This window comes from Rhodnius prolixus, unplaced genomic scaffold, assembly GCF_049639745.1.
Source record: "Rhodnius prolixus isolate KJV_2025 unplaced genomic scaffold, Rpr scaffold_12, whole genome shotgun sequence".
NCBI lineage: Eukaryota > Metazoa > Arthropoda > Insecta > Hemiptera > Reduviidae > Rhodnius > Rhodnius prolixus.
In genome coordinates, this window is record NW_027411635.1 from 3,475,612 (window position 1) to 3,488,037 (window position 12,426).

General features: G+C 32.8%; 2 protein-coding genes across 4 annotated transcripts in view; one reads left to right on the forward strand and one right to left on the reverse strand.

Annotated features, from left to right (window-relative positions):
* Positions 1–475: 475 nt before the first annotated feature.
* LOC141461655 (uncharacterized) overlaps positions 476–12,426 on the forward strand; it is a 29,569-nt gene continuing 17,618 nt past the window's right edge. The window contains exon 1 of one of the 3 annotated variants that reach the window (XM_074142861.1): positions 476–536. The gene's annotated coding sequence lies outside the window, so the exon portion shown is untranslated. Of the gene's footprint in view, positions 537–4,548; positions 4,568–9,647; positions 9,722–12,426 lie in introns of those variants that run through there. The other 2 variants (XM_074142862.1, XM_074142860.1) reach the window with 2 other exon arrangements.
* Positions 3,294–4,127, reverse strand: LOC141461964 (uncharacterized). Its single transcript, XM_074143465.1, has one exon. The coding sequence runs from the start codon at positions 4,125–4,127 to the stop codon at positions 3,294–3,296; it is 834 nt and encodes a 277-aa protein (XP_073999566.1).

Here is a 12,426-nt window from a genome sequence, read left to right on the forward strand (position 1 = left end):
TAACTTTAGAATGATAATAAATCAGTTTATTCTAAATATCACTGGGTATTATTCATTTGCAAACGTAGTTCAATGGTACTTCAAGCTAAAACAAATCCTTGACAAAACTAAAGAACTGAAGAAGTGTTTAAATCGGATGTTCATTTCGATAACTACCTGAAAGTTCAGCGAAAGAGTTAGAAGAAAAGAAATACTACAGTTATCCTAATTTTTTGGAGATTGTACAGACATATTGATAGTTTTCTAGAAGATCAGAAAATTTTTCTCAGTTTTTCATGTAAGTAGTAACCCCAGAAAATCAGGACAAAATACATCTTTACAACTTATTCTTCAAGAAGAATAATCAAAATTTACATTTAGACAAACGTTTATTTTCTTTATTAACAATTGGTTGTCCATTTGGGTTTGTTTTTTTTAATTATTTTTAGCGTTGTCAAAAGTCCCGATTTCAAATGTTATTGTGTAAAATAACCTGAAAAAGTAACCTCTCATCGTAGTTAGTATCTTTCTCTTAAAGTTGAATGTGGTTTATTTTGGTGAGTATTACTAATGCATCTAAAATTTTTATTAGGTATAGAGATTTAAATTTAGTGAACAGTATTTGTTTATTTTGTAGCCTACAGTTTGGACTAATAATAATAATAATGTTTTATTAAGGAAAAAGAGTACATTCCATAAAAGACGTAAAAACACTGAAAACATTTCTTGCCATGGATCAAATCCGTCAGTAGAGTTGCAAAAAAATGAAATACAAATAAACAATAAATGTAGCATTTAAAAATTATAGATAGATCTATAGGAGAGTGCATCTTTTAAATATTTACACAGTGCTTGGCAATCTATACCATCTAAATAACTGCAAAAGCTCACTTTCATTGAGAGTACATTTATTAAAATATTTTTTGCGATAATGTTTTAAAATTTTGACAGACTGTAATAAAAGTTGGTTACAATTTTCTATTTGATTAAAATTACATAATGAACAAAACTGACATAGGGTGAAGGGACCAGTAATTGACTGCTTAAGAAAAAATTCGAGTTTAAGGTAGAATAACTTCCGTTATTTTGGCTCCAGGTGTAGGTTGTAAAATTGTACCGCTCCAGTAGGATGTATTTTATTTTATTAATATTTTAAAAGCAGTAAATTCGATCTTTATGTCAACCAAAAATGATTTTTTTTGGAAGTATGTCAATGACCCAGTAATTGACACCGAATTTTCGGTGGAACCAGTGTTTGACATGGGGTGGGACCAGTAATTGACATACAAATATATTCATGAAACGACATAAGGTATGCATTCAAAATCACTTTTAAATCTAAATAAATCACTTAAATCACCTAAATCACTTTTTCAATTGGGTTTATAACAAAAATCGGTCTTATTCATAATTAATTACAATCAGTTTTTAAATAGGCAAACCTAAATAATCTAATATTTTTCAACATTACGCTATTTTATACAGTTTTTGACGACCAACCCTTACACAACTGTCCTACTGGACAGTTTTAATTAAGTCCCCAAGCCAAGACAGGTAATTTGAATAACAGCCCTTACTTTCAATAGTACCAAGGAGATATTAGCTAACATACTTGTTAGATCGTACACAATGTCTGTCGGCTCGCTTTTATCTCTTTCTCTCAACTCTTCCGCTCTCTTATCCTTTCAAGTTTCCGCTAAATATTTTGTTACCTAAACCTCTTTTTGGAAATTTTTTTTTTGGTTCTCACTTTACCAAACTCTCTACTTCCGATTAGACTATGTGGTCACATCCTTGTTTTATCCATTCCGCCTATAACGTTGCTACTGATGGCATCTACGCGTCCTTGGGTTCGAGTTGTTGGTGCTTTCTAGTGAACCAAATTTCTCCTACGCTTCCCTTCTTTTGGAGCGCTTCGCTAATATTTTCCACAATCTGTGCTGCCAGTGTCATTTGCTTCGAAACCAAACTATCTGAATGTAATTCATTCTTATTTTCTGCATCTAAACAGTATTTGGTTGTTTATTATTACTGAGTTACCTCTTGGGCTCATGTATAAATACACTGTGCACGTTCATTGCGTCCCGCCTCAGGTTGTAAGCATTCGCACTTACAACAGTAATAAATAAATGAAACATCAATGAAAAAAAAAACTAGATTAAAAAGTAAGAAATGTGTAACATCACTAAGTCACCAACTTCTCCACTTATGTTTAATTTCGCACCTGGTACTTCTCTTGAGGGAGCTTCATTTTTCCCCTGGCCGTTTTATTTGATGGAATTCTATGGTTCAGCCATTTCCTCCCTTTCTTCTTTGGCATGTGGCAAGGACCCAAAACTGAGGGCGAATGAGAGATTTTCAAACTCCGATAAGTGGGCGTCGTTTTTATCAGTCACGTTGGCCTCGTGAAACTGTTCGGCGATCTCGACTATTCCAGTTTGTTGTTCATACATTGTTGTTCTGTACAGAATAATCATTCTGCATGCCCTCTTGAAATAAGGCGTACATTTGCTAATTCATTAATTTAAACATATTTTGTTGGAAGTTTTACTATTTATTTTATGTTGCCGATTTTTATCAATGATTTTATTTTACAAAGTATTGAATTTTTAATTATAATAAAATTTATCAACCTATCTTATCATTTTCCCTGGAAGTCAATCACTGGTCTCAAACAAAAAAGCTGTAGGACTAGTAATTGACATACATGTCAATTACTGGGCAGATTGCCGTTTCAAGGACCAGTGATTGACAGCCCCATTTTAATCCTCAATGCTTCTTATAATTAAAAAAAAAAACTACATAAATTAAATCTACAAGTAATACTAATTATAACAGAACATTGATAACCACACGAATATATGAACAAATAAACGAAAAATAAGAAAAAAGGAAAATTATTTTCTTATCAATCCTCCTTAGCAACGGCTTGTTTTTTCCTTGATTTTGAACTTTTAACACAAATAACCTTCCACTGATACCAAGGAACCTTCCAATAATTAATATTTTTCTGGAACTGCTGCCTAAAGGCTTCTCAATAACGAAATTGAAAGAATCAGCACTAAAAACGGCTCATATCCCTTATAATACCAGTTTATTTCTGGTATGTCAATTACTGGTGCCCAGTCAATTACTGGTCCCTTCACCCTAACTCTAATTTAAATAAAACAGTTTTTTTTTTTTTTTTTTTGGCCTTCTGGGCATGCAGATTAGCCATTGATTCAGTGTGGAGATGTATTTATTTCTTCAATAATTTAATAAATTATATTATTTAATTATATTATATTTGAAAGAATATTATCCTAATAATTAAATTATATTAGAATGTGATTATGCTTAATATGATTCACTATTGCCTCAAGAGTTACAATATTAGCCCCTGCCAATATCTGCTGCAAATTAGTCGGCAGTTCCAACTTATTTTCCACTATGGCTTCCCAAAGATTGTCCCTGCCTTTACTTCTTTGGGGGCATGCCAAAATTAAGTGGTTGGAATCAGCTTCTGCTTCCTCCCCACATGTACACTGCTTATCAGGGAGAACCCCTATGCGGAATAGATGGCTTGGAGTTCGGTTATGGTTTAATCTTAAACGGACTATAGCTGTGTAGAATGTTCTACTTGCACCTACCGTGCTATACCAGGGTTTGACTGGAATAGAGGGCTGTATAGCGGAGTAAAATTTCGCTTTAACCGTTTTGCTGCTGTTGTATTCGTCTTGCCATAGCGTATAATTACTTCGCCGGACTAGATTTTTTATATCCGCTGCCAAATATGGCTCTGAGTAGGCTATCCCCGAAGTGATAGCTTCTTTCGCCAAGGCATCCACCACTTCATTACCGCCAATACTGGCATGACCCTTAACCCAAATGACCCTTATTTTACTAAGGAGATCATCCGAAAGGATCATCTTTTGGATTTCTAATATGATGGTAGAATGACTCTTAGCAGGGTGACGAAGCTTTGTTACCACAGCCATATTGTCGGTAAATATCAGTATATCTTTTTCCATAGATGAGCAAGACCTTGCGTATTTGATGGCTTCTTTGACTGCTATAAGTTCCGCACTGTAGATGGACGTAAATTCTTTAAGGCGAAACTGAAAAGATTTTTTGTCCATTTGGTCATATATAGCGCAACCTACACCCATCGTATTTTTCGAGCCGTCTGTAAAAATCCATCTAGAACCCGGGAATACTAAATAAAACAGTTCACAACGAGCTTTTAATATCAACTTCACTTCACTGAATGGCAAAGAATAAAAACAATTACAGTTAAAATTTAGTTTAGGTTTGATACATGGAGGAAATTTGGGCTAATATTTTATCTAGTTGTGTTGAATTGCGCTATCACCATTATTTTATTTTATTTATTGATGATATAAAATTGCCAACATTATAGATTTCATTGTTATTGTCAGCATAAAGGCACAGCTTTTTTAAACGATTATACATTAATAGTGAATTGCCACTGTATATCCTCTTTTCAGTTCTTACTTGGTGATTATCACGAGATAAAGGTACTTTAACAGAGCCGAATCTAAATACAATTTCATCTATGGCACTGTAGTGTCATACACAGGGTGAACCAGTAAGTATTGTCAATAGGCCTACTGTGTGTAGTGCATCTAAAGTGTGGAGTTCAATGACGTATTGGCCAACTTCATATTTTCCTCTGTTCTTGAGTGACGTCACTTTTAATTTTTTTTTCTAAAATCATTACTTTTTTCCAATAAAAATGTTATTACTCAGAAAGTTTTAGTCCGAATTCGATTCTGGAGACACGGTTAGAAAGGCAGATAAATTTTCTAAAAAATGACACCATTTTGAAGCATAAGTTATTCTGCAAACAGCCTCAATCTTCCTCCGAATACTGGAAAAATAAAAGTAATCGTAATTTTTGAAGAAAACTCATTAGGCCCTTATGTGATCATTATCAGACCTAGGTGCTGGCACTTTTTAGTAAAAGTTCCCTTGTCTAATGTGGGCTTTCTAACGCGGTATATCATTTTCCAGCATTCCTTTTATCTTCGTACGAGAAATTACGTTTGTTTTTACAAGAAAACGTGTTCACGAGCACTCAACAGTGTTAGTTTATCAAGTTGTTTAATTCATTGAAAACTCTTTTAGATGGACCAGTAGTCAATTTTTAATGTAGATTGTCTTAAAATAAGGAAGTCAAAGGTTACAAATTGCACTTTAAATATTTACTTCTGCAGATATAAATTAATTATAAGTTAAAAAAGTATAACCTCATATTCCTATAATGAAATAAAACAAACCCAAAAATAGGCTAGTCAAATATAAAAATTAAAGCAATGCAGTTTAGTCATTATCTAGCTTGACCATTGGAAGACTGGAGTTAACTTGCTTCAAGAGGATTCAAGACAGAGAATTAGTAAAATATGTCACAGCTTTCGATCTTCTTTATTGGCTGTTTAGTTTTTGGTAACTTTAATCTCATTTAGAGGTGCTTTTAATCACTTTCTTTTAGTTAGGGATTTACAATTTTACATGAATTACAGGCACTTCTTGACATCAATAATAGGCATTAAAGTAAAGAATTTCTTTGTCATATACTGTTTATTTATTTGCTTAGGTTACATAACCCATACAAGGAGTTGAGTTGCACATCTATATTCACAAAATTATTAAATGAAATTAAACAACATATAATCTGCTTATCAATAACAATTACTTAATAATAATAATAATAGTAATAAAAGAAAAATTATCAAAATTTAATAGTATTGTGCACAAAAGATTTCTCTTAAAATTATAAAATGAAACAATAAAATAAATATTGTAATGGTCCATAAATCTTCAATGTCACAAATAGAAAGAGAAAAATAGATAAACTAAAACAAAAATTATTTTTAACTAAATTTAAAAAGATAAAGAATGCAAACAGATTATTGGATTAAGGACTGCCTTAGCTGTAGTACTTTTTTAACGTAATTAAACACCTTAATTAGATCTTCTTTCACCGCAGATGACAATAATTGGTGAAACAAATTGTCATAGGTTATAGGTGAACCATAATGAGAAAGGTAGTTTTCTCTAACAGAATGGTATGCGGGACATTCTATAAATACGTGAATTACGTCTTCATTCACTCCCATATTACAAATATAACAATTTTTTGTAGAATTGATAACATATGTTATATTCTTTATAGTCAGCTTTATACAGTAATTATTGCAAGTTCGAAGCTGTGCAATTAATTTAGTGATAGAAAATGGAATGCTTATGTTTAAGTATTCCTGGGCAGTGCCGCCCTTTAACGGAAGTGAACTATAAATTCTGCTAAACTGTGAGGCAGCCAACTTATTATAATCTGCTTCACGCAATTCTTTCTGTAGTAGATTTAGAACTTCCTTCTTTCTTTTTCGAAAGTTATCAGCAGACTGCTCATTCCAAAGGTGCTCACAGTTTAAATCCAAAAATATCTTTTTGATTTGGGACACCCAGTTGTACTTATAAATATTTCCTGGTTTTGAATCCAAGGAAAACAATCTATTATAACAAATCCTAGGAAACCTCTCAGAGCCCATGGACAAAATTTTACACAGCCAACCAATTATAAGTTTGGTAATGTGAACTAAGATAGGTGTTATACCCGCTTCAATTCTCACTATGTAATCCGGAGTACATTTCTGTAAATGTAGAGTTCTTTTATAAAAATCAATCTGAGCTCTTTCCAAAATATTGACATATCTCAAACTCCAGACTGCTGCACCATATAATAAAATACTACGGGCAATAGCATTAAACAATTTTACTGTTGAATCCCAGGTTTCACATTTAGTGCTGCAAAGAATACTGTAGACAGTTCCAACAGCCATATTCATTTTACCAACTGAGCAACTTGTGGCTTCAGCAAATAAGGAAGATTTACTAAACTCTATTCCTAGATAATTAAATTTATCTACCAACTGAAGCTCCTCCTCACCATAGGCAAAATGCTCCTTTCGATTTCTAGCTCGACCTTTACGAAAAATTAAAACCTTAGATTTCAAAGGATTGACATTGAGTGAGTTTAAAACACAAAAGTTATTTAATATATTAATTTTTTTCCTAAGACCAACTTGAGAGTCCACCAACAGAATAAGATCATCAGCATACAGTAGAAGTATAATATCAGAATGTTGGACAATACTGAGCCCAATTGCTTCATTCTGTCTAAAATACATCTCTATATTTGTCATATAAGATTCATTGCTACTTGTAGTTAATTGTATTGACAGAGAACGGAATTGACGGGTGAATGATTGGGTTTGTTATTAATGTTACAGCCTGCCACGAAAACTTGTATTTTTGTAGGATTGTAATAGTGTTGTTATTAGAATAACATAATACGTCATTTTAAAATGAAATGAGAGCATTTCAGTTCAATTGTGCTGTTTACTGTTTGGTATCTTGACTAATGTGCCAAGAGCAGAAAAAGTTTGGGAAGCACTGATCTAGAAAGTTAATGTGATGGATTATAAAGTTAAGAAGTGGCCCAATAAACTGTATTCCTTACAAAAAAAATACCATCGCAGCTTGTGCCCTCAAGTAATATTAACGAAGTAGAGGATTTTACACGATTCTCCTGTGGCTTGTGGCTGATTAGAATGAAATATTTTTAAAAGAAACCCACACACCAAATAATAACAAGTAAAAATCTGATTCTATTTAAAATTATTACAAATCTAGTATTTTGTTATTGAGAGCAACTGGTAGAAGAATTCGATCACTAATGCAATTCCTGAGTTGTTACGTTTTACTAAATTTTCAGATTTATAATTCTTAACGAAATTTATTTTATTAGCACAACCAGCTTGGTATTTATAGAAATAGAATAGAAATAGAAATAGAAAAGAAATTTATTATTCTGGGACAATTGTCCCCTACAGGAACAAATAGAGGCCTTAACAGTTTGGCCTGTGATTATAGAGAAATTAAATAAATAAATAAATATTTACAAAAGTGAAAATATAATAAGTGAAAATGAAAGTAAAAATAAAATAATAAAACAGCAGAAATTAAGGAAATAAATTAAAACAATTAGAATTTCGGAGGAAGCTGAATAGAAAGGAGATAACTGAATAGACGGGATTTAAAGATAGACAGGGTAGGAGCATGGCGGACAGATGAAGGCAAGGAGTTCCAGAGAGAGGTAGCACGTATTAGGAAGGACTTGTCAAAGGATGAGGTACGGTGAGAGGGAATATAGAGATCAGATGAGCGAGATCTAGTGTTACGGGAATGGATGGAGGATTTAAACTTAAGGAGTTGAAAAATATAGGAAGGCCTTTGAGACTGAATGACTTGAAAAAGGAAAGAAGCCAAAAAATATTGGCGGCGATAGACAGGAAAAAGCCACTTCAACTCATCGTAGCAGTGCGAAATGCGAGAGTCTCTGGAAATGCTGAAAATAAATCTTATGAAGCAGTTCATGAGGCGCTTAAGCTTAGCTTCAATATCACCAGAAAGACCGCCATACACTAAACAACCATAGTCGAAATGGGGGAATATAAGAGAGGAAACTAGGAGTTGCCGGGTCTTAATTGGAAAAAGGTGACGGGAACTATTAAACTGCTTAAGGATATGGATGGAATGACGAGAGATTTGGGAAACATGGTTTTTCCAGGATAGGTTTTGATCGAAAGTGATACCAAGGTTTTTCACAGAGGAACAATATTTTATTGGGTTATTGTAAAGGAAAAGATTAGGAAGAGGAGCCAATGATTTAAGGAGTGGGTTGGAGCCAATAACTATAGCTTTGGTCTTTTCTACATTCAGGGTAAGCTTATTGTTCGTGGCCCATGCTGAGATATTATTGAGGTCTTCTTGAAGTTTAAATACAGCTTCAAACAAATCCGACGGTGAAAAGGATATGTAAATCTGAAAATCATCAGCATAGAGGTGATACTGGGAATGAGAGATGGAAAGAGGAAGGTCATTGATGTAAATTGAGAAGAGGGTGGGAGATAGGGAAGAACCTTGAGGTACACCGCGTGACAAAGGAAGAAGTGAAGAAGGATTACTATCGGGAGTGACAACGAATTGGGAACGATTAGACAGGAAGGATTGGAACCAACGGAGGGTGCTATTGGAAAAAGAGAGGGATTGTAGTTTAGATAGCAGGATATGATGGTCAACGGTATCAAAGGCTTTGGAGAAGTCTAGGAGTATAAGGATGGTAAGTTTTTGGTCGGCAATAGCCGTCTGCAAGTCATGGGTAATTTTCAAGAGTGCAGAATGAGTGGAATAAGAAGGACGAAAGCCAGATTACAACCAACCAAGCACAACCAGCTTGGTATTTATACAACCAAAATTTTAGTAGTCTTCAATTCGTTTAATTTTTTAGTTAAAATTAATTTTAACTAAAAAATATTATTATATTATTTTCAGCTAGCTGCTAATTCTCTACCATTAACCGAGTAGATAATATTTTAATTCACCCTCGTTCACATTAATCTGAACCTAGCGGACAACATGGTAACTAAATTCTCTGTTCTGTAAATAATTTACAATTAAGAAATTCTTGTAAATTAAATTCTAGAGCAAAAGAAAAAGAAATTTTAAATTTTTGTTAGCTACATAGTATTTTTTTTTAGTTTTTTGTTTATATTCACTCCTTTTTTTAATTATATGGTTAGCTCGCTGACATTATTGTGTAAACTAACCTACCTCGTAACCTCTCAGTATATTTTTTTGATTGTGTTTTGAAGTGTACCAGTTTTGTTTAAAAGTGATCGTAAGTATAACTAATTCTCAAAGATTAAAGTAATTATACTTTAAAACAAATTTGATTTTACTTCATATTTGTTATAACAAATAATTGTTTTGTTTTGCTTCTACAAGTGTTGCATAAAATTGTTAAAAATCATCTACAGTGACTCCCATTAATATTGGGACAGTACATACAGAAGTTAAAAATTGACGAAAATTAAAAGGGGCACCCATTTATTCAAATTTTTATAAATTCATTTCATTTTATAATTACTATTAATTAAATAAAAACTATTTAAATAAGTACATAAAAATGTTTTGGTAGATTAAAAAAAATGTATATAAGAATAAGAGCAAATTCTACCTCTCATAAGTATTGGGACACTATTATAATTTATAGTTTGTCCAAGGTTTTGCCCGAATATTTATACAATTTGTAAATATATACCTTAAGCATATATTCAATATGAAATTAATAATTAAATTAGTTTATATAAATCAAGCCAGGTGTAACATGTCGCGCAAAAATACAAATACAACGATTGAACAAAGAAATATTATAATTTCTTTGCACAAAGACAATAAAAAGTGTTAGAGGGACAGAAAAACTGATCGGACCTAAAACATCTACTGCGTGGAACATCATTCAGCGTTACCAAAAAGAAAAAAGAATTGTTTCAACCCCGCAAAAAGGCCGTCCTCAACTGCTCTCTGAGAGAGAGAAGCGTTATATATTAAAAGAATTAAAAAAGATCACCGACTTAGTGCTCCAAAACTTCTATGTGAAATTTTTGACATGTTCAGAGAGCAAAAAAGGAGCAGAAACAGTTCGGAGAGTGCTAAGAAAACTCGACTATCATGGTAGAGTAGCCTGGAAGAATCCTTTTGTCAGTAAGATAAATCGTGCTAAGAGAGTGAAATTTGCCGAAAAATATTTCAATGTAAATAGTGACTTTTGGAATGATATACTCTAGCGATGAATCAAAATTTAATGTTTTCCAGTCAGATGGAAGGGTTATGGTCTGGAGGAAAGCGAATGCTGAACTCGAAAAGAAGAATTTACAGCCAACTTTAAAGGGTTTTAAAGCTGCACCTCCGGGTGGAGGTGGGTCAGTTCTGGTTTGGGGCTGGATGTCCGCATCAGGATTTGGAGAATTAGTGTTTATTGATGGAATGATGCACAAAATGGTTTATAGTAATATATTAAAATATAATTTGAAAAAAGTGCCCAAACATTTGGTATTTTATGGTCTTCTAAATTCTACCAAGATAACGACCCCAAACCTACGGCTTGGGTGATACGTAAGTGACTGTTTGCCCAAAAGTATTCCAAACCTCTCCGCAGTCACCAGATCTTAATCCCATTGAACATTTATGGCAATATTTAGCTAGTGCATTAAGTAAACGAGTAATATCTAACAAAAATGAATTAAAACGATGTTTCCTGGAAGAATGGGAAAAAAACCACCTGAATTAACCAAAAACTTGTTTCACCTATGCCTGATCGTTTGAGGGCTATTGTAAGTCAAAAAGCAATTATTAAATTATTACCAACCAAATATTAAATAGTAGGAGATTTTAAATATTGAACATTTAAACTCTAGCACTTCTGGTGTCCCAATATTTTTGAGAATTTTATTTTACACTTTTTCAAAAAGTGCTACCTAACAGTTTGGAATTTCATCGATTTATACTTATACATAATTTCCACAGATGTTGCTAATGTAATTTTTTTTAAAAAAAATTCCAAACTTTTGTATGTTGTTTTCATTTTCCTTTTAAATCATTTTGTAACAGGTGTCCCAATATTAATGGGAGTCACTGTATGAAGTAAATTGAGAGCCTACGTCATAAAGATATTTTCTTTAGAAGACTAAATTCTCCCCCTAGTTTTTCAGGAAACAGCAGTCCAATAACTACTTTATAATCGTAATGTGACCCAGTTTTATGTTCTAGAATTTAGAATGAAAAATAAAAAGTAGATATCAATATGATACTATAACATATTTACTCGGATCAGCTTTTATTGGACTTATAATTGATATAAAAATTAACTCATGTTAGTAATTGCCGTTGAATTTCTGTTATAAAATCCATAAAATGTAATTGTTTGTAAATGAGGAAGGTTGTGTTTGCAATACTGAGTTTGAGTATTGATTGTGAATAAACTTAAGTATTTACTCACCTTGTATGCGTATTTTGTGCATGTATACCAAGGACGATACTATCAATTTTCGGCCATTTTCATGTAACCGTAACGGTTGCTACCTTTATATTATACTACTAAATACAGGGTTTCATTTTAAGACGGCTCAAATGCATTTCATGCTTAAACGGTCGATCTGAGCGAAAAATGGTAGAGAAAAAATTTAGTTGCCCGTCACCTCTAGTTTCAGAATAGCTTCAGTGACTTGATTATACGCGGCTGACGCGCGACCAAAAGTGAGAGTTCGCAGTTGACCCCCATTTTCATATATACAGTTTTAAAGAGTATAAAAAGTTATGAAAGAAACCGGAAATCGCAATTCGATATCTTCAAAACTAAAGGTGCTAGGCCATTTCAAAATCTGGTATTTATTAATCATATTTCAATTTTTGTAACTTGTTATCAAAGAGAAAGAAGAGCACGCGATAGGTCATTTTTATGTATTTTTTCATCCCCTTTCTACTAAAAATATTGCCAAGGCAGTAAAGCTAGTATTTTTCTTAATATCAGGAAATAAGTCGTTT